The 25,918-nt window shown below is 43.0% G+C and overlaps 1 protein-coding gene across 3 annotated transcripts in view; it reads left to right on the top strand.

Annotated features, from left to right (window-relative positions):
• Positions 1 to 24,158, top strand: part of PPP4R1 (protein phosphatase 4 regulatory subunit 1) — a 99,762-nt gene extending 75,604 nt beyond the window's left edge. For all 3 annotated transcript variants that reach the window (XM_074987451.1, XM_074987450.1, XM_074987452.1), the window contains 10 exons: positions 1,398 to 1,930; positions 12,640 to 12,815; positions 14,750 to 14,845; positions 16,473 to 16,658; positions 18,369 to 18,530; positions 19,002 to 19,102; positions 19,847 to 19,967; positions 20,094 to 20,228; positions 21,683 to 21,824; positions 23,054 to 24,158. In XM_074987451.1, the coding sequence (XP_074843552.1) occupies positions 1,398 to 1,930; positions 12,640 to 12,815; positions 14,750 to 14,845; positions 16,473 to 16,658; positions 18,369 to 18,530; positions 19,002 to 19,102; positions 19,847 to 19,967; positions 20,094 to 20,228; positions 21,683 to 21,824; positions 23,054 to 23,217 (1,816 nt within the window). In that variant the 3' untranslated portion in view covers positions 23,218 to 24,158. The remainder of the gene's footprint in view (positions 1 to 1,397; positions 1,931 to 12,639; positions 12,816 to 14,749; positions 14,846 to 16,472; positions 16,659 to 18,368; positions 18,531 to 19,001; positions 19,103 to 19,846; positions 19,968 to 20,093; positions 20,229 to 21,682; positions 21,825 to 23,053) is intronic.
• Positions 24,159 to 25,918: the final 1,760 nt, after the last annotated feature.

Below are 25,918 nucleotides of genomic sequence, written 5' to 3'. Positions count from 1 at the left end.
CAATATTGCTGCTTAGGAAACTTTAACTGTATATCTTTATTTTTTCCTGAAAATTGGCCAAACACAGATTGTCACCTGGTGTGCTAGTCATGCCACTGAACTGGCCTACCAGCCCACTAGGGTACGACGCCACTCTGTCCTGCTGGATGCTAAAAGCTCTGGTCTCCCCCAGCAAAGTCACACAGTTGGGATAACAGTCATCTCCTCTCTTCAGACATCCCACCCCACCCCCAGCAGAGCAACACAGATGTTGAACCAGCTTGGCACTGGGAGGGCTCAGCTATAAGGTTATGACAGCACTTAGGAACACATCTCCAAAGAGGAGCTAAACCCCAAATAAATCCTTCTTATTCTCTATAAAAGTTTTACACAGAGGAAGCTCATAATGTTAGCCCCCTATGTTAATGAAAGAGAGAGATGCACAGTGGTTGCTTCTTCCCAGACAAAAGTTGTTTGCATTGGCCTTGATAAAAAGTGCTTTCGTTAAGAATAAAACGTAGGATTTAAGTAATTGCAAGTGAAAATAGGTCAAAGTAAATTATTAAGCGAAAATATACAAAACATGCCAGCTAATCCTAATGCACTAAGAAATTTGTTACCTGCAGATTCTTACCCTAACGGTAGTTCTAATCATCTCTTTCACAAGTTAGGCAGCTTCCTCCCAGATTCAAAATAGGTTCTAGCATCAGGTGGCCTGGCCACATGACCAACTCCAATTCAGGCTTATAGGAAAAAGAAAACTCTTTACATATTAAGCACCTTGAGTACTGGGCCATTAAGTTTGTGGAGGGTCAGTAATGGCTTTCATTAGCACATACAGAATTGTAAAACAGATCCACACTTCATATTTCTAACTTCATGTACAAAAATGATACATGCATAGCAATAGAGTATACACATTTGTAACTTACATGGTGCATTTGGCCTAAAGCATCTGAGTTATACATATTCATATTAGGTATGTAAAATCCTGTTTAACTGGTTAAACATAATGTTTAGCTAGATAACCAGTTAAAGTGGGGGGCGGTTCTCCAGCCCAGCTGGGCTGAAGCAGCCCCTGCCTGTGACATGCCTGCTGCAGACAGGACCTGCTCCGAGCATGCCCAGGTTTGATGTTCACGTCGGCCCTTGGGCAGTCTGCTGTCTGCAGCGGCCCCAGTGCCCACCAGTTAACCTTTCACATCCCTAATTCATATTCCTAAGCCAATTTTCTTAATACAGGGGAGGGGCCTGTGACAGAACCCTCTTTATGTAAGCTGTTGCTCAGTTACTAATTCTGTAAACACCAAAATAAGAACATGACCATGAACTGGCATAAGTGTCTAAATGTATAACCTGTTTGTTTTTTGTTTTTATTTTTTTTTAAACTCATGCCTGTTTTCTTTGATATCCAACAGCGAAAAGACCAGGGATACAGAAGATGTCACAACAGAGCAGCTACACAGCGGGACAGATGAGTTGCCTTCAGATGCTGATATTCATAATTTTACAATAAAACTTGAAAACACCTTGGAAGATCATAACTCTGTGCCAAGTAAATCTCAGAGTGAAACTAATTACCAGACGGAGATGTTCTTATATTGCACTTTGCCTTCAGCATCTTCTGGGGAAACAGCTGATGAGAATGAGCAAAGTTCTAGATTCTGTAGTACAGCAGGGCTGCAGGAGTCTGGGTTGAGATCCAAAGAAACCTCCCTCTCAGAACAGGAATTGTACAATTCTTTCCATTTCTGGAGGACTCCACTTCCTGAAATAGATATTGATTTAGAGCTTCAGCAAACTGATCAGTTAATATCCAGTCCAGAAATTAGGACAGAAACAAAAGACGTGACTATACCAGCTTCTTCAAATATCGCTATGGCCACACGGAAGGAGCTAGAAGAAATGATAGAAAATCTAGAACCTCATATTGATGATCCAGATGTTAAAGGTATAGTGAAGGTATTTGTGTATTTTTAGTGTCTAGAAATGTTCTTGTATAATTGTTTGCTGTGGAGGTTTTGATTTTTAACCTTTTGAATGAACCTTTTACAATATCTCAGAAACTCACTTTGCCAGTAGGTTTCACAGCTATTCACTGGCAACAGAGGAATATAGATATGCAGGGCACCTGGTTTCAATTCCAGTTTTTATAGAAGAATGTTATATAGTGGTTGTAGACCAGTGCTTCTCAACTTTTTTTTCTATAATAGTGGTATTCAATTGGATTCAGCCTGATCGCACCCCCAACCTCGCAGAGCTGGGCACCAGCCCCCACAACTGCTGGCAGCTCACGAGAGCTGCTGCAGCCAGAGATCACACTGGGCCCCGCAGACAGAGATGCAGCCAGACCACTTGCACCCCCACTCCCCTCCAATTGCCAGCTCTGCAGCTGGAGCTGCAGCTAGAGCAGCACTAGTTGCTCAAGGCCATGCACTTTTCCCAGAAAGTGGTGAGGCACATGGGCAGGCAGAGGGGATTGTAAAAAGTACCACCCCCCAGCACACACACAAGAGTACCTACATTTTGACACACACACATTTTTTTTTCTACCATTGCAACACATTTGTTTAGACAACTTAATCGTAACCAGTTGGTTGGAAGAAATTGCCTATAGGCAATAACTTGCCATTGTACTTGTGACTGATCCAAAAGAATACAGTAGGGTCTCAAGATTCACAAACTTAATGTTTGTGAATTCAGTTATTTGCGAGCGGCCCTTGCCTCGGGGCTCTGGGCAGGAGCGCTGGCAACCGCTGCTCCCCCCGGTACCCCAGGGCATGGATCACCAGCAGCCAGGCTGCAGGCGGGAGCCATATTCGTGAAATTCAGCATTTGCAAGGGTTCTCAACATGGACCCCTTGTTCATGTTGAGACCCTACTTAAATAAAAAAGTTAGATGAACATAAAATAAGTCAATTTTTTATTCATAAGAAAGGTTGAGAAACATTGTTAATATACCTTCTGGAAACACTCTGTATACCCCCCCAGGATACACTTACTCCTGCTTGAGAAACACTGTTAAAGACCATTCTTTTTCTGTACCCCCAGTCTGCACTGTCCCCCTCTGCATATGTGTACCTCCTAAGACCATCTCAAGTGCTTGACCCCTGCAGCCAGGAACATGCACAGGGTAAACAGAATCTTTGGAAAATTTAGCTGCCAAACAAGGATAAATTTGGGCAAATTTTCATGGGGATAACAAAAGACCTATACTTATCGCTAGACAAGCCACCCTGTCAAATGTCAAGTTCTTCTTCGAGTGGTCCCCATGGGTGCTCCACAATAGGTGTCGGGCTCGCCCGGCGCCGCAGATCGGAAATCTTCCAGCAGTTTCTCCTGGATCGCGCATGCGCCGGCGCGCGCCGCCCCCCCCGCATGCCCGCCGCCACAAGCGCAATCCGGTCCCCGCCAGTTCCTTTTCAACCACCATCGGCTGCAGACGGAATCCACTCAGGCAAAGGCCAGAGTCAGATTAAATAGTGTTTTTTTTCTACGTGTCATTTGTTGTTTTTGGTTATTAAACAAAAAAAAAAAAAAAAAAAAGAGAGAGAAAGCAAAGACAAAGAGAATATCAACAAAAAAAAAAAAAGGAGTGGAGAAGAGAAGAGCGGACGTGAAGGCCATTTAGGCCGCCTGCTGCCCCGCAGGCCGGTGATCACTATTTGGGGTGGAAAGGCACGGATTAAGTGCTAAGTACCCTATTAACAGTAAAGGACTCACCGCAATGGCCTCTTCAGGTTTTAAAAAGCGTAAGTCATGCCGTGAAGCTATGCCGGCCTCCGTGGGGCATAGCGAATGCATCCGATGCCTGGGGGAATCACAAGCTACCCAGAAGTGTTCTCACTGTGCTAAGCTCACAGCCAGGGCCAGGAAGGACAGAGCGATGAGGCGTAAAATGCTCTTGTTGATAAGGCTCTCAAGCTGGACTTGCCGGAGAAGCCTCACCCAGAATACAGAATGGGAAAGGACTGCCTAGGAATGAGTACAGCAGAAAGGGATCTAGGGATTATAGTGGAACACAAGCTAAATATGAGTCAACAGTGTGATGCTGTTGCAAAAAAGGCAAACATGATTCTAGGATGCATTAACAGGTGTGTTGTGAACAAGACACGAGAAGTCATTCTCCCGCTCTACTCTGCGCTGGTTAGGCCTCAGCTGGAGTATTGTGTCCAGTTCTGGGCACCGCAGTTCAGGAACGATGTGGAGAAATTGGAGAGGGTCCAGAGGAGAGCAACGAGAATGATCAAAGGTCTAGAGAGTAAGACCTATGAAGAAAGGCTGAAAGAATTGGGCTTGTTTAGTTTGGAAAAGAGAAGATTGAGGGGGGACATGATGGCAGTTTTCAGATATTTAAAAGGGTGTCATAAGGCAGAGGGAGGGAACTTGTTCTGTCCTCAGAGGCAAGGAAGAACAAGAGGCAAGGGACTGAAATTGCAGCAGGGGAGTTTCAGGTTGGACATTAGGAAGAAGTTCCTAACTGTCAGGGTGATCAAACACTGGAACGAATTGCCAAGGGAGGTGGTAGAATCTCCATCACTGGAGCTATTTAAGAAGAGGTTAGATAGATGGCTTTCAGGGATGGTCTGTAAAGTGTTTGGTCCTGCCATGAGGGCAGGGGGCTGGACTCGATGGGCTCTCGAGGTCCCTTCCAGTCCTACTCTTCTATGATTCTAAGGGCCCTCTGGGTTGCATAAGAGGAGAGCAGTTTTCTCTGACCCCCTCAGTGCAGAAACGGAGGAAACTCTCCCTGGCTCGATCCTTGCCGGTGTTTGCAGCGAGCAGGACGAGCGGAGCGCACAGCCCCCAGCCGCATACTCAGGCAAGCGGCAGCGCACGTGGCAGAGGCTGAGCTTCTGGTTATACAACAGCCGGCATGCGCAGCGCCTAGAGCGTCAGCGAGGCAAGCACCGGACCCGGCGGCACCGCCACAGGCGGCACCGGCCCCCGCGGCACCAACGGTGCAGGGGCGCCAGGCACAGAGCCTGCAGGCACCAGAGCAGGATACCCGCGCGGCACCGACAGCGGGGCCGAGATCCCTGGCACAGGAGAGGGGTGGTGCCGGCCCCGCAGGGGAGGGGCGAGGCAAAATCAAAAGCCCGGCACCGCAGTCCATCTCCGGACAGGGCTGCACTGCTGTTAGCACCAAGCCCTCCCCCTGTGATACACACGCCGCACCGAAGGCCTGTGTCTCCACCAGCCCATTCGGAACCTCCTTCTCCATTCCTCCAACCAATGTCACCATGGCTTGGGCCACCTTCACCATTTCTGGGATTGGATCCCCTGGAGTACTATCACAAACCAGTTTTACCTCTGTCTGTGTCATCGCGGAGGTCTTGCTCTCCTAGACATCGGGGGTACACACCCCGTGAGTGGTCTAGGTCTCCATCCCCAGACCCTTGCCCATGCTGCCATGGTCGTCCTTATCATGCTGGACACAGACACCATAGGCCTACACCCAGGGGCAGGTCCTCCCCGGCCACTCAATATCCCTGTGGGCACTCCCGATCGGGCACGGAAACTCAGTTGTCTCAAGGGGAGTTAATTTTAGAACCCCGAGACTTTCCTTCACAATCCTCCAGCGAGCAAGTGTATCATCGACTGCAGGAGCCCGAGGGTTCGAGGGAGGTTTACCCTAGTGGTTCCTCCTCATCCTCCCCAGATGAGGCCATGGCCCCCAGGGATGTCTCTCCCCCGGATGACCTTAAAGAGTTTCAGGAGCTGTTTAAAAAGGTGGCTTCATGCAAAACATTCAAACGGCAGAGGTGCAGGAGAAACATCACAAACTCCTGGAAAATTTGAGACCCCCGGCTTCATCCAAAATTGCTGTTCCACTGGATGAAGCCATTCTGGAGTCAGCCATTACTATATGGCAGACTCCGGCCTCTGTTCCGCCTACGAACAAGAGAGCGGATAAGAAGTACTTCGTCCCAGCAAAGGGCATGGAGTTCCTCTTCAGTCGCCCACAACCAAATTGTTTGGTGGTCGAGTCATCCCAACAGAGGTCAAAGGCTTCTCAGTACAAATCAGAGGGATCGGACAAAGATGCGAAGAAGCTAGAGCTGTTTGGCAGGAAGGTATATTCCTCTTCTACCCTGCTATTGAGAGTGGCAAATTATGGGCTCACCTAGCAAACCATAATTTTGATAATTACTCCAGGCTTACTCCCCTCATGGATTCACTTCTGGAAGACAAAAAGCTGGTGTTAAAGGCGATTATTCAAGAGGGCTATGCAGCATCACGGACGGGAGTCCACATTGCCCTGGACGTGGCGGACACGGCGGCACGTTCAACGGCTACAGCAGTGGTTATGCGTAGAGAATCCTGGCCCCAGACGTCGGGTATCCCGATGGACCTACAGGCGAAGATCGTGGACCTTCCCTTTGATACACACAAGCTGTTTGCAGACTCAACCAACTCGGTCCCTCACTCCAGTAAGGACTCGAGAGCTACACTTAGAGCCTTGGGCGTTTATACTCCCTCATACAGGAGGGAAAAATTTTATCCTCAGCAAAGACGCTACACTTAGAACCACAGCGTGCTCGATATCAACGGGGCTACGGCCAAGGGCGCTATCAACAGCAGCAACAGTGCAGAACTCCTAGGTGACGTTCTCAACAAAGCCGTACGCCCTCGAGTCAGGCCCAAAGGCAACAAGTTTGACGGGTATGTCGGGGGCTACACTATCAATACCCTCACTCAATGCCACTCTCATCTCATGTTCCATCATCGCCTCAGACTGTTCCACTCCCAATGGCAAAAGATCACCACAGACAAATGGGTGCTGGAGATTATAGCCATGGGTTACGCGATCCCCTTCTAGTTGCTTCCACCGACGAAGCCTCCCACCAGGCCTCACCTCAGGGACGCTGCCATGAGGCGAGGCTCAAGCAGAAGGTGAATCACCTTATGTTCATAGGGGCGGTGGAAAGAGTGCCGGAATAATTCCAGGGGTAGGTTTTTATTCACTCTACTTCCTACCAGAGAAGAAAACAGGAGACTGGAGGCCCATCTTAGATCTTAGGGGCCTCAACCATTACTTGCGCAAGCAACGTTTTCGGATGATCATAGTTGCCTCGATACTCATGGCACTGAACGATGGAGACTGGGTTGCAGCACTCAACTTACAAGAGGCTTGCTTTCATATAACAATCCACCCGGCACACAGACGCTTCCTCCGCTTCACAGTCGGCCAGGAGCGCTTCCAGCACAGGGTTCTTCCATTCGGCCTCTCCTCGGCCCCCAGAGTCTTTACCAAAACCCTGGCAGTGGTGTCAGCCTACCTGCACAGACAGGGGGTGTTTATTTTTCCCATATCTGGGCGACTGCCTGCTAAAAGGGGCCTCGAAGGCAGAGGTCTCATGCATGATACGTGTCACAGTGGACACGTTTTTCTTCGCTGGGCCTAGTCATCAACCTCGCAAAGTCAAAGTCCGAACCCACACAACATATAGAGTTCATAGGGGCACGCATAAACTCTATCACAGCAAGGGTGTACCTGCCCAACGCCCGCTTCCGCGCCATCAGTTCGCTGGTGCAAGTCATCACATACAGCCCCATGGTGCCGGTCTTAACGTGCTTACAGCTGCTGGGCCACATGGAGGCAGCGACGTTTGTGGTACAGAATGCCAGGTTGCACATGTGAAGCCTGCAGCATTGGCTGGCGAGCGTTTACAAACCAGCATCCCACACTGTCCACAGGGTGGTGTCGCCCACAACAGAGGTGCGCAGATCCCTGGCGTGGTGGGAAAACCCCGAGAATCTGCTAGTGGGGGTGCCTTTTCACCAACCACAAATTTCTATTTTTCTTACTACCAACGCCTCCCACATAGGATGGGGAGCGCACATCGACGACAAGGTAACGCAAAGGCTATGGTCCCCTGCAGAACAGACACTGCACATAACCATACTGGAGCTCAGAGCAGTGTTCAACGCGTGCAAACATTTTCGAGATTACCTACATGGCAAAGTAGTCAGGATTCAATACCGACAATACCTCCACTATGTTTTACATCAATCGACAAGGAGGAGCACGATCCCGTGCCTTATGTGCGGAAGCAGTCCGATTGTAGAATTGGTGCATCGCCAACAACATAATGTTGAAAGCCTCATACTTGCTGGGCGCTCACACCGTGAAAACAGATCAGCTGAGCAGGCGCTTTGCAATCACGCACGAATGGCAGATCCGCTCCGATCTGCTACGGTGCAATTTTCGTACATGGGGGTTTTCCCCAGATCGATCCGTTTGCCACCCAGTACAACAAAAAGTGTCCCCAGTACTGCTCCAGGGCAGGAGTGGGGCGGGGAGTCCCTGGGGGACACATTCATGTTTTCATGGAGGGGCTCCCTACTTTACGCGTTTCCCCCGCAGGCTCATCCACAAGGTCTTGCACAAAGCCAGAAGGGGGAGAGCTTGCATGATGCTCCATAATCCCGCTTGGGATCGGCAGCAATGGTGTCCCTTGCTTCTGCGCGTGTCGGACCACCCACCGCTCCCTCTACCGGTGGCGCCGGACTTACTCACGCAGGCTCGGGTCCATAGTGCACCCGCACCCTCAGGGTCTGCACCTACAAGCATGGCTAATCTATGGCTCAGCTCCTTAAAGAGCACGTGTACGGAGGGAGTACAACAAGTACTGGAACATAGCCGAAGGACCTCCACTAGGAGGACTTACAAGCAGAAATGGACTCAATTCACAGCCTGGTGTTCCGCCAAGCAGTTAGCTCCCCTTGACGTTCCTATACCTGTAATGCTAGAATACTTATTGGACCTCAAGAGAGGCGGGCTTTCTCTATCCTTGCTAAAGGTCCACCTCCCCGCTATATCAGCCTTTCGGCATACAGAGGAAGGGCCCACGGTATTCACCCATCCTATCATTACCAGGTTCTTGAAGGGGCTGGTAAACCTGTACCCCCCTCGGAAACCACTTCCACCATCGTGGAATTTGGACTTGGTGCTCAGCACGCTATCGGGTCCGCCTTTTGAACCATTAGCCACAGTTCCCCTACGTCTCCTTACGGTAAAAAACAACCTTCTTGCAACTACGTCAGCCCGCAGGATGAGTGAGCTCGCGGCAGTGATGGCAATGCCGCACTGCACAGTATTCTCAAAGGAGGCGGTAAGCTTAAGGCTGCACCCAGCCTTTGTTCCAAAAGTCTCTTCGGAGTCCAATCTTAACAAGCCAATAGTTTTACCCTCGTTTTACCCGAAGCCTCACATCTCCGGCAAGGAGGCACGCCTGCATCTCCTGGACGTGAGGAGGGCGTTGGCCTTCTACATAGACAGGACTAAGTCCTTCCGGAAAATGGACAGGCTCCTAGTCTCTCTCACTCCCAGGTCAAAAGGAGAAGGTCTCTCTTCACAGAGAATCTCTAAGCACATTGTGTCCGGTATAAAAATGAGTTACGAGCTTCAAAATGCTCCTTTGCTGGCCCCGCCCAGGGCTCACTCCACCAGGGCGGTGGCGTCGTCAACTGCCTTCTTCAAGGGCATTGTGTTAAAAGACATCTGTAGAGTGGCAACCTGGTCATCCTACGACACCTTCGCCGAGCATTATGCCCTGCCTCGGGTATTCAAAGAGGATACCAGTCTGTCAACAGCAGTCCTCTCCGGGGGCAAGCTGCATATAAACTGATTACCCACCTCCTTACTTGGGTTACTGCTGGGTAGTCACCTATTGTGGAGCACCCACGGGGACCACTCGAAGAAGAAAGAGAAGTTACTCAGCTGTAGTAATGATGGTTCTTCGAGATGTGTCCCCGTGGGTGCTCCACCACCCGCCCATCCTCCCCGCCTCAGATCTCTGTCTAGTGTTTTTCAGGAGCATGCGAGGCGGTTGGTCAAGGAACTGGCGGGGACCGGATCGCGCACGTGGCCGTGGGCATGCAGGGGGGGCGGCGCGCGCTGGCGCATGCGCGATCCAGGAGAAACTGCTGGAAGATTTCCGATCTGCGGCGCCGGGCGAGCCCGACACCTATTGTGGAGCACCCACGGGGACACATCTCGAAGAACCATCGTTACTACAGGTGAGTAACTTCTCTTTCCTGCTTTAAAGCAAGGAGGAGATAGAGTTTCTCAACAAAATCGTTGTAAAATTTTAAGATATGGGGCAGAAGAACAGTTTTCCATAACCATTTTAGCTGAAACTTACCCAATAATGTCAGTCTGAGGCAGATATGAGAAAATGGGGCCTTAGCATGGAAAATACTGTTCATCCTTAATTAGATGTGTGTCTATCAGTACACCTGTAATAAATATCAACTAGTTAAAGTAGGAAAAAACCTTTTTTAAATCATTAGAGCAGCCTTAAAGAAATTTGAAGTTCCTACTAGGTGTTTTGGTATAGTTTTATTTTTTAAATAAGTATGTGTGCCATTGTAGCACTAAAAAAAATTACAGGAACATTTTTTGCTTGCTAATAATAAACAAACACTAAAGAGAGACACAGAAAGCAAAAGAGTGAAAACAAGGGAAGCAGAAAAGAGAAACTGCAGAAAATAGAGGGAAGGTGTGCTAGCATGTAGAACTTTATTTCCCTGAGTTATTTATGTGCTTTTCTTTAAACACACACACATTTTGAAGTGTCATGCATCTTATAGATGATGTCTGTTTAGAAAAAGCCCCCTAATCTTTTTAATTGAAAATAAAAGGCCTATATTTTAATGTTTTTGGTTGGGAGTGAGGTGAGGAGAGGTAAGATCTCCTAAATGTACATTAGGGTGAAGTTCAGTTGAATTACTTGTGCAGGTTGTTTGCCTGACAAAAATTAACTCTCCTAAAAATCTGGAATAATATTTCATGCCAAAATAATCTGGTAAGAGGTAGTAATTGCTTTCCCTTTTCAATTTTAGTAGAAACTCAATCATTCATTTTGCTTATCCATATATCTGTTGTTTGTGCATTAATTTTACAAAGCTTACTGTAGAGAACTTGCGTTATACAAAAGATGATATTAAGACCAATGCTTTCTAAAGAATCTGATGCATTTCATGGTATAGCATTAGTACTTTTTTTGTATATTTAGTTTCTGTTGGGCTTTCATGTCCGTGTAGATTATTACAATCCTACTGTAACTCTTTTCTTTCAGGTATTATATTTAATGCTTGTCATTTACAGAACTGGCCAGGCTGCATAATAACCAAATCTTTACTTATTTGTTCCTGCTGCTATTATCCCCATCCAGAGACTGTCCCAGAGACATAAAATAACAGTTTACATTTGGCTTTTACTAGTGCCTTTTCTATAAAATAAAGAGGTACCCGTACTCAGCCAGCTCCCTGCCTCCCCCACCCCCAGCCAGTCTCAGTGCTGGTACTCAGTACTGGCAGATACTGGCACAAAAAAAGCACTGGCTTTTGTATTTGATGTTACTTACTGGTCTCCACAACACTGTGTGCATTTCAGTTGTCCACCTGTGTGTTTTAGTGTTTAATATTGTGCTGAGTTGTAATTCTGCTTTATGTAACAGTCACTTGTAAGAAAAGTTAGGTGCGCCATGCAAATTAATCTCGCTTTGACTAAATTGTGATGGCCTTTTATGCGTAAACTTATGTGTGAGGCCAGAGGCGACGATTAAAATTGCAAGAGTTGGTACAAGGCCAGTCACATCCTGTGTGTCCAGAAGTCTTGTAATTCTAGAATGGCTGTGCAAAGTAGCAGCCCAATAGTTTTCTTTGGAGCAGGAGTTATAATTCCCTTCATTTGGAGAAGGAGAGCCTGGGATTTATTAATAGGATTGGGGAGGTGTATGAGAGAGCTAAAATTCTTTAATTTGTGGTGAGAAGAAGAATGGCAAAAAAGCCAGATGAAGTGAAATGTCAGATTTCATTTTTATCTGTTTTCAGGGTGTGAGCAAAATTTTCGAAGCCCTGAAACTTGTAATTATTACTGAATAACATACTCTCTGATATGTTGTCTGCATTTCCAGAAGAATTGCTTTGTTCAGAATTAGTTTAGCATATTGGGACCAGTCAATCTTCTGGTAATTTGCAGCGTGGAAGCATCTGTATATGTATTTTTCAGGATCCCTGATCTACTTTATACAGTTTCTCTTGGAAGAATTAGCAAACCTGCTCTCCACATAGATTTACCGGGATGCAACTAGATGTACTTTTGCAACTCTTTCATTCAGTCCCTAAAAAAACCCAACTTTCTCCTGATTTCTAAAAACCAAAAAGTCAAACTTTTTAAATCAATCAGTACAAGTAAAAAGTCTAAATTCTCCTCACCCTTTATTTGCCATGTGCTTTTAACTATAATTGCCAATAAGCTGGTCTGTGTGTTCTGCCTGTTGCAGGTTGTGGACATCTATTTATCTAGCCTCAACATAAGTAGCTTGTCACGTTTTTATAAAGATAATTCTTTAAAGGTACATTACCTCAGCAGCCTCTCATTCTTGAGTCTCTTGCTTCACAGACAGATACTCCCTTAGCTCCAGTGCTTCTTTTGAACTTCTGAGGCAGTGGCAGCCAATGAGACCTATCTCATCTCGCAGTTTTATTCTATTAAGGGACTTACTATAATCTGAGTAGGACATGGTCAGCTGCCCTCTTTAGCTGTTCCATAAATTAAAAAATATTTTTCAAAGGTAGTTATCAGCAGTTTTGTTGCTCTGTAATGGAATTGGAAGGAAATGTTAATGTGTTTCACTTTGCATATAGCACAAGTGGAGGTGTTGTCTGCTGCACTCCGAGCCTCCACTTTGGACCCTCAGGAGGAGACAGCGGCAGGCATTGGCAAGGGAATGGAGTCACAAAATGAACTGAGCATCAAAGACCAACTAAATTATAAACTAATTCAGGATGAGAATGTGCCTTTAATTAGCGACACTGTTGAGGTAAGAGATGTGGCTGTTTGGCAGACAAATGGTTTGATTCAAAAATACACAGCTACAGTAATATGTCTTTTGCAGCAAACACAGCTAAACCGTTCCTGTTTCAGGCTGAAGTGGTGCCCGGGTTTGTTTGCTGATTTTGCAGTTCTGCCTGTTGTATTAAGTAAAGTTTATCCTCCCAACGATCTGAACCATTTGAGTAGTTGAAGATAAACCTCACTACTGACTAATGGTCACCTACAGTTTACTGCAGTGAAATGTTCTTAGTAGAAATAAAGCCCTTTTTAAAATAAATTAACTGTTTCTATTTGATGAGAGAGAAGCATTTTGTTTATGGTGGAAATATTTTACTGCATGAGGCAAAATGTTTTTCTGACAGGGAAACAATCAGGAGATGTCGCAGCGGACTTCTGATAATACTCTGGCTAATAAGGACAGATACTCCCACTCAATATTATTTTGTTTTTTTATTTGTGGCTCTTCTCATTCTTTCACTTTCCCCACCCCCCACCATCCCAGTCAAACAGCAACATTTAATAGATGCTGTGTTTTTCATTGTGTGGTGTGGCAGAAATGTTGTGACCACTCTACTTGGAGCAACAAGTGTGATGGTCTTCGAGACTTCAGTAGCATAGAGGAATCATACAAGCTTGATGCAGCCTTCATGGATTGTTGTTTGCTAGTTTGCACCGAAAATAGGTTTCAGATTATACTGTGCTACCATTAAGCTGCTACAGCAGACAGCATTGCTCACTATGTTGGTAAAACACTCCATACGTACATTTGTATATATGTAAAGTCGGATTATTTTGTAATTTTGAGTGTTTGATGGAGGATCTGCAGACTGCCCTCATTCCAAAATCTTAAAGTTGCCACCATGACCTAGGGAGTGACCTAACCTACAAGCTCTTAACAGTGAAGTTCTTACTTTTTTAAAGTGAAGTTACATTTTGAAGAGTGCCTAAAAAAGGTACCTGTGTCAAAATATGGAAGGGTTGTCTATCAGATGTTCTCTGCATGCTTCTGCATTGGCTACAGAGTCCAGCCTTGAGCTTCCACAGAGCTGTGGGGGTACAGGGGCCCCTTTCCTGGCCCTCACCCAGCCTAGCCTGGACTTGCTGTGGCTGGGGGACAGTTGTCCCTCTCCAGACTGTGAGGCCCCTTTCCCTGGCCCCAAGCTGCTGTGGTGAGAGAGGGTAAGGGATAGTCCTTTCTCCTTGGGGCAGCCTGCTCCTTGAACCCTCCAGCCTTACTCTGTGCCTCAACTTTCTTCTCTAGTCCAGAGCTCCCTCCCATACCCAACCCATCAGCATAATCCCTGCCACATGCTGTGTATGTGCAAAATAACTCTTGATAGATCAGCTCCATATTGGTGCACATAACACGTTATTCTGAATATGGATGTAAAAAATTAGGGGGAACACTTCCCCTGGGTTCTCTTTGTTCCCCTTTTTAAAGGTAGGTGCTGTTTTTTTGGCGTTCTTCTGGAACTGTGTGCGTTCTCCGTGAGTGCTCCAAATTAAATGTTAATGGTTGAGTTCCTTAAGTATTCTATGATGGATTTCACCAGGCCCTTCTTACTTGAATCCATCTAGTTTGTGTAAATATTCTTTATCCTGCTTGTTTCCTATTTTGGCTTGAGTTCCTTTCCCCTTTGTTGAGAGAACAACATGTGACAGGAATTATTGTCTACTGCATTAATGGAAGACACTCAGCTGTTATGGTGGTGGGAATGGTATAATTAATCATCTTCTAGTTTATAAAGATTTTACATCACCTCAAACTTGGGATAGAAATCTGTATTGTTTTGGACCTAAATAAATACAAGTTTTATGTTAAGGGGTATGCGTGCGCGTGAGTGTGTGTAAAATCCTTGAATGTCCCATTTTGTAAGTGACCCTTCTCCACCACTTTTCCCTGCACCCTACCCCATGCAGAACATAGACTCCACTCTCTGCTATATTCATAATGATTCAGACTTGAGCACCAATAGTAGTTTCAGCCCTGAAGAGGAAAGAAAATCCAAAGTACAGGTAAATGAGATTTCCCCCCTCCCTTTAATTTGGATTAAATCGAAACTTTATCAACGGCAGGTGATTATGGAAAGCTCACCTTTAGTTATGTGGGCTGTAGTAATTTTCAGACAATGGTGTAAGTGTCACTAGTAGGTCTCTGTATAATCCAGCCTTGAATACTTTGTAGAGACGGTGGTTACATTGGCTGCTTAGTCCACTGTCACTGACCATTTCATTTTTTGTTTTTAAAGTAGTAGTGTAGTTTTGGCAGTAGAGCTGTTAATCAAGACTCCCAGGGTATTTTATTTTATTTTTTTAACTCTGCCACTGACTTGCTGTGAAACTGTCTATGACTTGTTTATAGAGCCAGTCAAAAATTTTTCATTAAAACAGATTTTCAGCAAAAACTGTGTTTTTTCTATTCAATAGACATTTGCACAAAAAATGTGTTGTACATTGAAAACTTTGGCTTTAGCAGAAAAAAAAAGTTAGATTTGATGATAACAAATAGAAGTATTTGGGTCTAATTTGATATGAAACTATATCTTCCTGCGCCACTGGGATGTGTGATGGGAGGTGTAGCGTAGGAACCTAATTTGCTCATATTTCTCTGTGGGCTGGGTACTCCAAGACAGACTACAACTCCTGTGAAACACTGCAGCTACTCAGCAAGGGGATAGAATGTAGTGTATCATGGGAGAAGTAGTCCTACCCAAAAGCCCAGCACATAAGGGAGAAGCATGAGGCACCCAAACTGCCATTCCTATGAGACACCTAGCAGCTCAGGCAAACACATTTTCATGTTGAACTGATCCAAAATGAATCATTTCAATTTAATCTTTTTTTTGCCAAAACATTTTCTGTAGGGTGGGAAAAACATATTCTAACCAGCACTGGTTACTTATTTTTGTGTATATTTTATGTATTTGTTAAACAGGCATAAAGTCTGCCAGTCTCACAGGATACTGAGTTTTTAATATTTGTGTAAATATTGAGCAATACTGTAGAAGTCTAAGTCTGTGTTTACCCTGTCACTTTCAGTGCTAAAATTTCAGTTATTCAGGGGTGTGAAATTAAAACCCCAGAATGACAAAGTCTTAACAGCTGAAAAGACAGCACTTCATTTCTGGGAGCCAGACGAGAAGGCTGCCACCCCTCTTTCAGGGTAGTGGTTTTTTTATTGCTGGGAGAGCTACCCCCAGATCCCACTCCCTGGGGCAATAACAGATGACTACACTGCCCACATCACAGTGCTGTAATGTGAGCAGTGTAGAGACTACACTAAATGAAATTGTTTCTTCTTAAGTTTCAAACAGTGCTCCTACTGTGTGACAGTAGTCTGAAAGTGACGTAGACTGGGTATTTAAAAATAATCAATCATACCTTCTCAGTTATTGTTTCTGTATTAATTAATGCTTAAGTAATCATAATATTTGTTTAAAATACCAACTTTAAAAAACTAAAGTCAATCTGATTTTTATAGATGATACTTCTATTATAAAATTTATATGTTAAATCTTTAAGCATTTTTGTCCATTATTATGAGCTGAGAAAAATTCTCTCAAGAGGTAACTTAGTTTTTGTACAGTAGGTTGTATGGCAATTACTTGAAAATATGGCAAACTAAGTCTTGCTGTCTCTCTAGGATGTTGTACCTCAAGCCTTGTTGGATCAGTATTTATCCATGACTGATCCTTCCCGTGCACAAACTGTTGATACTGAGATTGCTAAACACTGTGCATATAGCCTTCCAGGTGTGGCGCTTACATTAGGTAGACAGAATTGGCACTGTCTGAAAGACACATATGAGACACTAGCATCTGACATGCAGGTATGTTAAAGAATTTAAATTCAAGCAGCTTTGAAAACATATTCCATGTAAACTTCCATAACTGCTTCTGTATAATGGGTATTTTTGAATTAATGATTTTCATAACTCCTGTCACTGGTATTGGTAATTTAGCAGGTGATGCTCTTTTTCTGAATAATAATTTGACTAGTGTCCCAGAACAAAGCTTGGACACCAAATTTGTGAAATGCTCAGATATTATGGTAAAGGGGGGACCATGTAAGTGCCTGAAATAGATGCACAAATGTTGCTGAACTTGTCACCTTGTGGGTAGATGAGAAACTAAAAGTCTTGATCACTTCTGGTTGATACCATACTTGTGGCACTTCTAATGAAAATAGGGGTATCATTTTTTTCAGGAAGAAGGGTGCTTTTGAAAGCAGGGTTTCTTTTTGAATGAACCCCGTCTTCACGGCTGTTTTTGGTTTTCGAAAATAGCTCTTCCGGAAGTGAGATCCCATGTGATTGTGCAAATGAAGCACAAGATTTGTAAATCTACACTTCATTTGCATTTCTGATCAGCTATATTTGCAATCCCCTTCCGAAAGGGGAATGTAGCATAGCTGCAGCCATGGTGTATTTATACAATATAGTCCTGATTTTCCAAACAGCAGAGGTAGCAGGGTGGTGTTTGAAGAACTGATATTTTGAATAATCCAAAGGGCAGGAGCCCTGTAGTGATGTGGCTTCCTTTTGTGCCAAAAAACCACTACAGCAGCTGAATCTTTTCCTTGTCCCCAATATGACATACATGCTACGGGAGTCCATGTATATGATGCATCTGACAAAGTGAGTCTTTGCCCATGAAATCTTACGCTCTGATAAATCTGTTAGTCTATAAGGTGCCGTAGGACTTCTTGTTTTTGAGAGTGCATATAGTTCTTGTATGTCATGCTGGGGAACAAAAAAGTGATTCAGATAATGCAGGATTTTTAATAAACCACATTTGTCAAAATGCTTTACGGTAAGGTGGGGGGAAGCACTCAATCAGTAAGGAAAAATAAAAGTAAAAAAAAATAACATTACTAAGTTTACTATGTGTTTAAGTTACTTTGAAAGTCTTTCCTAAGAATAATGTGAGACAAAACTGCATGACTAAAATAGGATTAAGTGTGCAAAGATCTCATTTGGTAGTTTGAAAGTGCTGGTCAGAAGCAGAGGGTAGAATTAAATACCGATACTTACTTTTTATATAAATGAAAATACATTAAACATTAAAACAGTGTGTCATGTTTCCTTTTCACCCCCTCTGTCCCCAAAATAAGGCCACATAGAAACTAAAAGGGCCTGACGCCTCTTAATTGGACCAGTGCTTGTGCCAAGATGTTTTTTGGAACAAAATATTGGCTCATGTAGGTAGGTGTCAGAGGCCGGCTTCCCTAACAGGAAAGTCTCTTGTAACCCTCTGAGATTTACAGTATAGCCAAGTACCTTATCCCCATCTGCATATCCAGGAACTGAACAATCAACAAAACGATTGGCACAGACAATTCTTGTGTAGTCCAATTTATATCTTGCTTTTTTTGCCTCTGAAAAAAGAGCTCTGTTTTATTGAAGCGAATAAGTGAACTAAGTGGTTTTAATGAGGGTTCCTATATTAAATTTGGACAACTAGAAAACTGATCCTAACACAAAAACAACTATTGTGAGGGATAATTTATTAATAAATGCAATTACTTTTATTTTTTGCAGTGGAAAGTTCGAAGGACATTAGCTTTCTCTATACATGAGCTTGCAGTTATCCTAGGTGACCAACTCACAGCTGGAGACTTGGTTCCAGTCTTCAATGGGTTTTTAAAGGACCTGGATGAAGTTAGGATAGGTGTCCTTAAACACTTACATGATTTCTTAAAGGTACATTTCAAGTTCATTTCACTTTGGACTATTAATGTATTATGCCTAGCAACCAGTTGTTTTACCTGTGTAGATCTGTGCCTATAGATTATACTAGTATAATTCCTTACAACAGTCCAGCCAAATACCTATGTGATACTAGAGAAAGGTGTTGTAAAAGCTTTATGAAGCTAATACTTTTCCTCCTCTGAGCTAGTTGAAGACATAGCAGTTATTTACCACTTTCTCTTTAATTTTAAATTATATACAGCATAAAATTTTGTTTAATAGCATCCCCTTAACTTTGCTGACTTTCTTGCAAGTCACAGCAAAATTTTACCCAAAATGTTGTACAGGCATTATACTGTTATATATCGAAGGGTAGTTTTGGAATCAAAGTGGGCATTGTATGATGAATATCTTGTTTATATTCCATCCATTCACCTGAAGGGCTTTCAGTCTGCACCACTCTGATTATATTTATTGTTCCAGCTTCTTCATCTTGACAAACGACGAGAGTATCTTTATCAGCTCCAGGAATTCTTAGTGACTGATAACAGCAGGAACTGGCGTTTTCGATATGAGCTGGCAGAGTACGTTCAAGAGATTTTGATTTGGATTTGGGTATTTTTTTCTGCTATGCTATGTGGATTTTAAAGTTTCAATTTGTAAATCAATGAAATACACTATTTTACAGTGGCATTTTAACATGTTATCTTGTGCTTATCTGCATGAGCTTTCAGCTTCTGCAGCACATTTTACTCATGTCTGTGACAAACTAGCAATACCGACAAATAATTTAATGGTTTATAAATTATTTTGTGTGTCCCTTTATAAAATTAGTTGAACACTTCCACTTCAGTTGTCCAAGCAGTAACTATTTTAGTATACTTATAAGGAGAGGATAGAGGGGTGCATGCTTAATACTTTGTTTGATCAAACATGATGTATTTACTTTAATCAGAATAGATATTGATGTTATCTGTACATCCTGCTGTGTGTCACACTATTGCTTGCATACACCTTGTCATACTGTCATTAATTATAAAATCTAATAAGTGCAACTTTTTTGCCTTTTATTTTTTTCTTTTGCCAGATTATTTTAATGATTCTTTAATGATCTGCAGAATTGGGATCATATTTGCTGAATAAGTGGCAAATTATAGGAGTGGAATTATTCAATATTATGACAGAAGGCAGTTAAAGCAGACTTAAGAATGGAAATGTTTATCATCAGTATATGTAGTTTGGTTTCTGTTATATTAAATGGCAGGCATTGTTGTGTTAACTGTATTTTTCAAGGTTAAGGGTACCTTTTTATGTCTGATCTTTTTTAGACAGCTGATCTTGCTTCTAGACCTATACAGCGCCAGAGACGTCTATGATTATTTACGACCTATTGCCCTCAGCCTCTGTGCCGATAAAGTTTCCTCTGTTCGATGGATTTCCTACAAGCTGGTATGAGCTAAGAAACAAATTTTAATATAAAATAATCTCAGTGACTCCAGTGTCTCAGACTTCCAGTTCATGGTCAGAAGCTGTTATATTTGAATTTACATATTGGTAACTTAACCTTTCTTGTAGGTTAGTGAAATGATAAAGAAGTTACATATGGCTTCAACATCAACTTTTGTGCTAGACCTCATGACTGAACTTGTAGAAAAATTCTGTAGATGCCAAAGGTGGTCAGGTCGGCAAACGTTTGTCTATATCTGCCAGGTAAGAGTTTTTATGTAGATATTTGTTTGAGAGAGGGAAGACAGCTTTCTTAAGAGGATCCATTTGTATTTTCCTGAATCATTCAGAGAAATCATTGCCAGAGAATCTTTCTTCTGATGGGGTGGCAGGGAAGAGTGGACACAGAGTTATTTCTTCCCTACCCAGGAGAGTTTGATATAGTACTTTGTTCCACAGTCACGCTTGCTTCTAAATTCCCATGTTGCATGCTGCTGAAGTTTGGCATGCAAACATCATCTGTTCTCCTCACTGTTCAGAGAATCAAAGTGTAGTGTTGAGCAGAAGCAACAAACTGAAAAAAGGTGACAGAATAAAATTAGTCTGAATGGTACACAGGGTACCTGGGTTGGGATTACCCTGTAGCCACTTATTCCATGGACTGATATGCAGTGAGCACCCTCTAGTGGTGAGTGATAGTTGCTTACCATTTGCTGAGTGATCTGTTCAGGCAGAAAGGGCCAGAGGGTGCCATTGCCTACACACCCAGCTGGTGCAGGTTGTTCAGAATCAGTCAGAAATACCATCAAGGAAAACAAGCTGGCCCTGAGTGATGGAGGTGGAATAGACCTCAGGTGTGGCTTCAGTGGCCAGTGACAGCAAAGGAACGGTTTGGGCAGATCTCCTGCCATGTGGGAAATGGTTCCCAAAGTGTGTGTTAGAATGGGTCTCTCCTCCCTGGGGTTTGATCTTGTTTAAAGAAACTTGCGGAGCTTTGAATTTGATGTGTTGTGCCCCTTTTCTAGAACTCCTTCCCTCACTGCCCTGCAATTGAGGAGAAAATTTGTCAGGATCGCTGTGAGGCAAGCCCCATGGAATTTCACTGGCCTTCTCTGGTTGTCCAGTGAATATTGTCAGGAGAGACTGTCACCTGGTTCTTAGTTCTCTGCGGTTTTGTGTTCAATCAACTAAATCTTGTGCTCTGTTGTTCAGCAGGGGTAGGATTACATATCTGGATAAGTCTGTGTGTTAAGATCACTCTTTGAAATTAGAAGGAAAACTGCAGCATAACTTAACCCCATTCTAACCACTACATCTAATTACAGCCGTGTAAATCAGTAAGGATTTCTAAATTATGTGTAAGTTAAGACCAGCTTCAGTTACAAAATGCCCCTATTACTGTAAGTAAACATGAACAAGTTATCGCTCTGTAAAGTAACTTATGCTGATTTTAATGGTCTCTTTTTGAGTCTGCATTTTCTTAGTTCTGTATTCTGCTTTGTAAGGCCTCACCTCCTATTGAGGCATGCAGTGTCCTATATCTGTAAATCATTTTGTGTTCTGTAGACAGAAAGTGCTATATGAATGCTAAATATTCTTATATGTTGATTATTACGAAGTTTGTAGGATCCTTGAACTGTCATTGTGGTCTGTATTGTTTTTTAGCCCCTTCTTCATGGGGGTGAAATCTAATGCAGTTGCTTCATTCTCTTTGACAGACTGTCATTGAAGATGACTGCCTTCCAATGGACCAATTTGCTGTGTACCTACTGCCTCATTTACTACACTTGGCATCTGATAGGGTTCCAAATGTTAGAGTTCTACTTGCAAAAACATTAAGGCAAACCCTTTTAGAGAAAGGTTGGTGGTACTGGAGTTCAGAGTGTCTTGTTTAGTGGATGATGAATGTCCAAGACAATGAATGTTTATCATGTCTCCTTTTTGGGTTACTTTGCTGTAACCAAGTGGAGAAAAGATCACCAGTGAGACACCACTTATGCCATTGTACTCTCATGACCCTTACTGTTAGGGGTGTCCAGGGTTAGCCTGGTCTGACCCTTGAGGCCCTGGTAGTATCTATAATCCTGTTGACAGCATCATAACTTCAAAAGCTAGTTCTGTAGCATTGGAGAAACGGATTGATTCCATTTTCAGTCTTAGCCCATTTTCCTTGGTAGTTTTTCCTAAATGGTCTAGTTTTAGGAAATTACGGACATTGCTCAGCCTGCATACTGGTGATTCACTGATGTGATGTAGTACAAATGTGCAGTGTTGGAGTCCAGAGCTATCCCATCCATAGGATGCTTTGGGACCCTGCAGCAGCTGCCTTAACCATCCTTGGGGGTGGATGGGGGATTACCTGGGGATCCCGACACCGGGGCAGGGGAGGTAGCAGTGGTCAGCTACCCCTTTTACCCCCGTGCTCACCATGGGATGGGACCCAGCAACATAGCAGCCTGCTGCACTCCACACCCCACCCTTGCCCACTGTGCTCTGCTTTTTGCTGCTGCTGTGAAGCAGAGCAGAGCGGGCTTGGAAGACATGGGGCTGGGTGGAGTGGACAGCTGGATCGCTCTGGCTCCTGCTGCAGTGACCCATGCTGCTACCCTTTGCTCATGTCACCTGCCACCTACTACACTGAAGGAATTTAGAGGTCTTATACTCCAACACAGTGAGCATAACTATATTAAACTTGAGTCTTCAAACACATGTTTTAAGCACTCCCAACTATTTTAAGTTATTGGGTACATTTAAATGAATGTATTAGTTGCCTGCTTGCAAGGACTGAGTGTGATTATGTTTAGAGTAGATGTTGCCTGGATTTTTCATGCCGTTGAGTTGAAACAATATGTGCCTACAGCATAATAATTACACTAAAAAATGGAAAATCTTTGATTTAGCGCACAATTTCAGTCTTATTAATATCCTTTCCATATTAAAACAGAAGCCTCTGTTTGCCCTTGGTGTGAAGGCGTGCTCATGCTTTTCAATACAACACTGTAGCGTAATGGCTGAGGTTTGTACTAAAATGTAATGCTGTTCTTATTTTTCTCATTTATATATTATCTTAAATTCTTCCTTATTTACAGAATATTTTCTGAATTCTGCCAACTCTCATCAAGAAGCTGTGGAACAGATAATTGTGGCCCTTCAAATGGATGATGACAATGATGTCAAATATTTTGCAAGCATACACCCTGCGAGTACCAAAATTGCAGATGATGCCATGAGCACTGCTTCATCGACTTACTAAAAGAAATCCCTGAATGTTACTATAATTTTAATAAAAAAAACAACACACAAACTATCCTCAAACGCTCCGAAAATGGATGATTTAGGACAACCTCTTCTGAAAAAGGAGAGATTTCTTGCCAGACTTAACTACGGGTGGATGTTATCTAAATCTGATACCAGGGATTTTAAGTGTCAAGAAAAAGTAAACATTACCTGTCTCATCTTGACTTTAGAAAAACATTGCTCAGAGGATTATATTTGCCACTGAAGCCTTAAATCTTCTGTCTTCCTGAACAAATGAAACTTGAATTGGCAGAGCATTTTCATGGTAGAAGGGATGTAATTTCCAGTGACCTGCGTTGTTTCTCCTGAGGAGTTCACTTAGCAATTTTTTTCCAGAGCAACTGATAGTTGAAATTCTTATAGCCAGAGAGGCAGATTTATACCAAGGTGTAAGATCTCCAGTATTAGCTATAAATGTTTTTATCCATTCAAAGAACCTGATTGTGTGCAGCTGGGCACATCTTTAAGTGTGAATAGTTTTGATGTGTGTAAATGGGGAAGAGTAGAGATTTGAATTTCTCTGAAGGGCTCAGTGGTTAACACTAAACTAGAATCTGATTTTAATCTTTAAATGCAGCATATTGCTGTACCCATTAGCAGAAAACTTTGCTGAGTACCTGTGTCCTAATTATTTTCATGCTGGTCATGACCTGAAGGAAATTTATTAGCACATGTACTTTAAGTCAGGTATTTTTAACTTGATCATGATCGGCTCTGAGGTGCAACTTTTTCTTCGTATACTGTACATATCTCTGACCACTCTTAGGAGTGCTGCAGTCTTTAATCATGTTGTTTAAAAATGTTGTGATACAAGTTGTTCTCTACTTGTCCAAATAAAATTTATTAATAAGATTGGATACGTTGTGACCTTTTAAAGACATTAAAAGAAAAAATTTGAAATGACTGTGTCCTTCCTTTCCTAGTTCTTGTATGGATTTCTGTAGATACCATTTAAATTGAATGACTTTTTCCTGAAGGATTTTAATGTAAAGCTTAGGATTTATATTTAGAAACGAAATATACCACAACACAGAGACAGAGAAGTAAATTTAGCTTACAAAAGTACTTCCTTTAAAATTGGTGAGTTAATTGAGTAAGTTTGTAAGTAAATCTTTATCAATAATCTTTTTACTCATATTTGGAGCTCATTGGATCGCTCATCACCCATGTGCAGAATGACACATCAATTGTGGGAAACCCAGACAACCACCTCCATCCCGATTTCAGGAGCCAAGTTGATCAAAATTCCTTCATCTAGCTGAATACAGTTTATGGAGTTGCTAAGAAATCCACTCTGTTCTTGGATCTCTTCTGATAAAAAAGCTAACTTGAGTGACTGAGGAGGTATATTCCCCTCTGTCTTTTATAGGATTTCTGCTTATAGTTTCTCTCATCCAACCCATGATAGTGGAAACTGAGGTGGGTGAGGCTTATTCTTCTGATGTAATGGTAGTTAATGCACCTTCTTAAAAAGTTTCTGCAGAATTTAGGAATTATGGTACCTTATAAATCATATGGGTAATATCTTGAAAATTTAACCCCAAAAGGAACTAGGGTTGTTGAAACCAGAAGTGATTTCCATCATCTACAGGTTATATAGTTTTGTTCGATGGCTTTCAGCCACTCCTATTATAAAAATATTCCAGTGCCACTGCCCAAAAGCAGAACAGCATGTGCACCATTCCTCTGTTTTCTTGGGAGAGTCTTTTGTTGAAAAGATCTTCCCAGTTCTGGCTTGTGTAAGCAACATAGTATTAGTTGCATGAATCTCTCAGTGTGTGTGTGTGTGTGTGTGTGTGAGAGAGAGAGAGAGAGAGAGTGCGCCTGCCTGAAGTAAGTTCAGATACCAAGTCATCTGGATTGTCTTGAAGCTAGTTTTGCCTTACGACATTGGGAGGAAATGAAATGAGTATTTAGGAGGAATTTTGAAGCACTAGTCTGCTTACATTTTGAGTGTCTCTGGAGTGGACAGTGGCTCTCCAGCCAGATTTTCTGTTCACATTGTCTTGTGAATGGACTATCGGAAGTCCTGTACAAGTTCCAGATCTCTCTCAGGTCACGTTGTGATGTTGCACAGGATGATACCAGGCTGTCTGGAAAATATGGTGCCCTTGTCCATGGGCTGTAGCCGTGGTTTTATGGCATGAAGAGAATTTATTGAGGGAGAACTATGGAGAAAGGTAGTCTTCCAAGCTCTGCTTACAGACCAACATCTCCCACTTAAGAAAAATCGGATACAATCAAGTAGATTATGCAGATTTTCCCAAGACAATCCTTTCTTGCTGCCTTAATCTTAGTGACCAGTCTGACATTGGTAGGACAGTGGTTTTCAATTTTTTTCTATTTGAAGACCCCTGAAAATGTTTGGAGTTGTGTACCCATATTGAAATATTAGACATAGTATCTGGGCCCCAAGGGGTCCACAGACCACAAGTTGACAACCACTGGATTTGCATGGAGTTAACATCACATTGAGATGAACAGGTACATTTTGCAACTTCAAACATTTTTTTAGATAGTTTTCATCTTTACAATAGAAAATAATCTTCACTAAGCTGGGCTGGAGACTAATTTAAATATTAGATTTGGAGTACAAGACAGCAGCCTCCCCATCAAACAAACACACGTGCTCTCTCGTCGTCATGTTGCCATGAGCA

Source organism: Carettochelys insculpta, chromosome 2 (genome assembly GCF_033958435.1).
Source record: "Carettochelys insculpta isolate YL-2023 chromosome 2, ASM3395843v1, whole genome shotgun sequence".
Lineage (NCBI taxonomy): Eukaryota > Metazoa > Chordata > Testudines > Carettochelyidae > Carettochelys > Carettochelys insculpta.
Note: the sequence above shows the minus strand (reverse complement) of the source record. Positions and strands in the feature narration are given on the sequence as shown.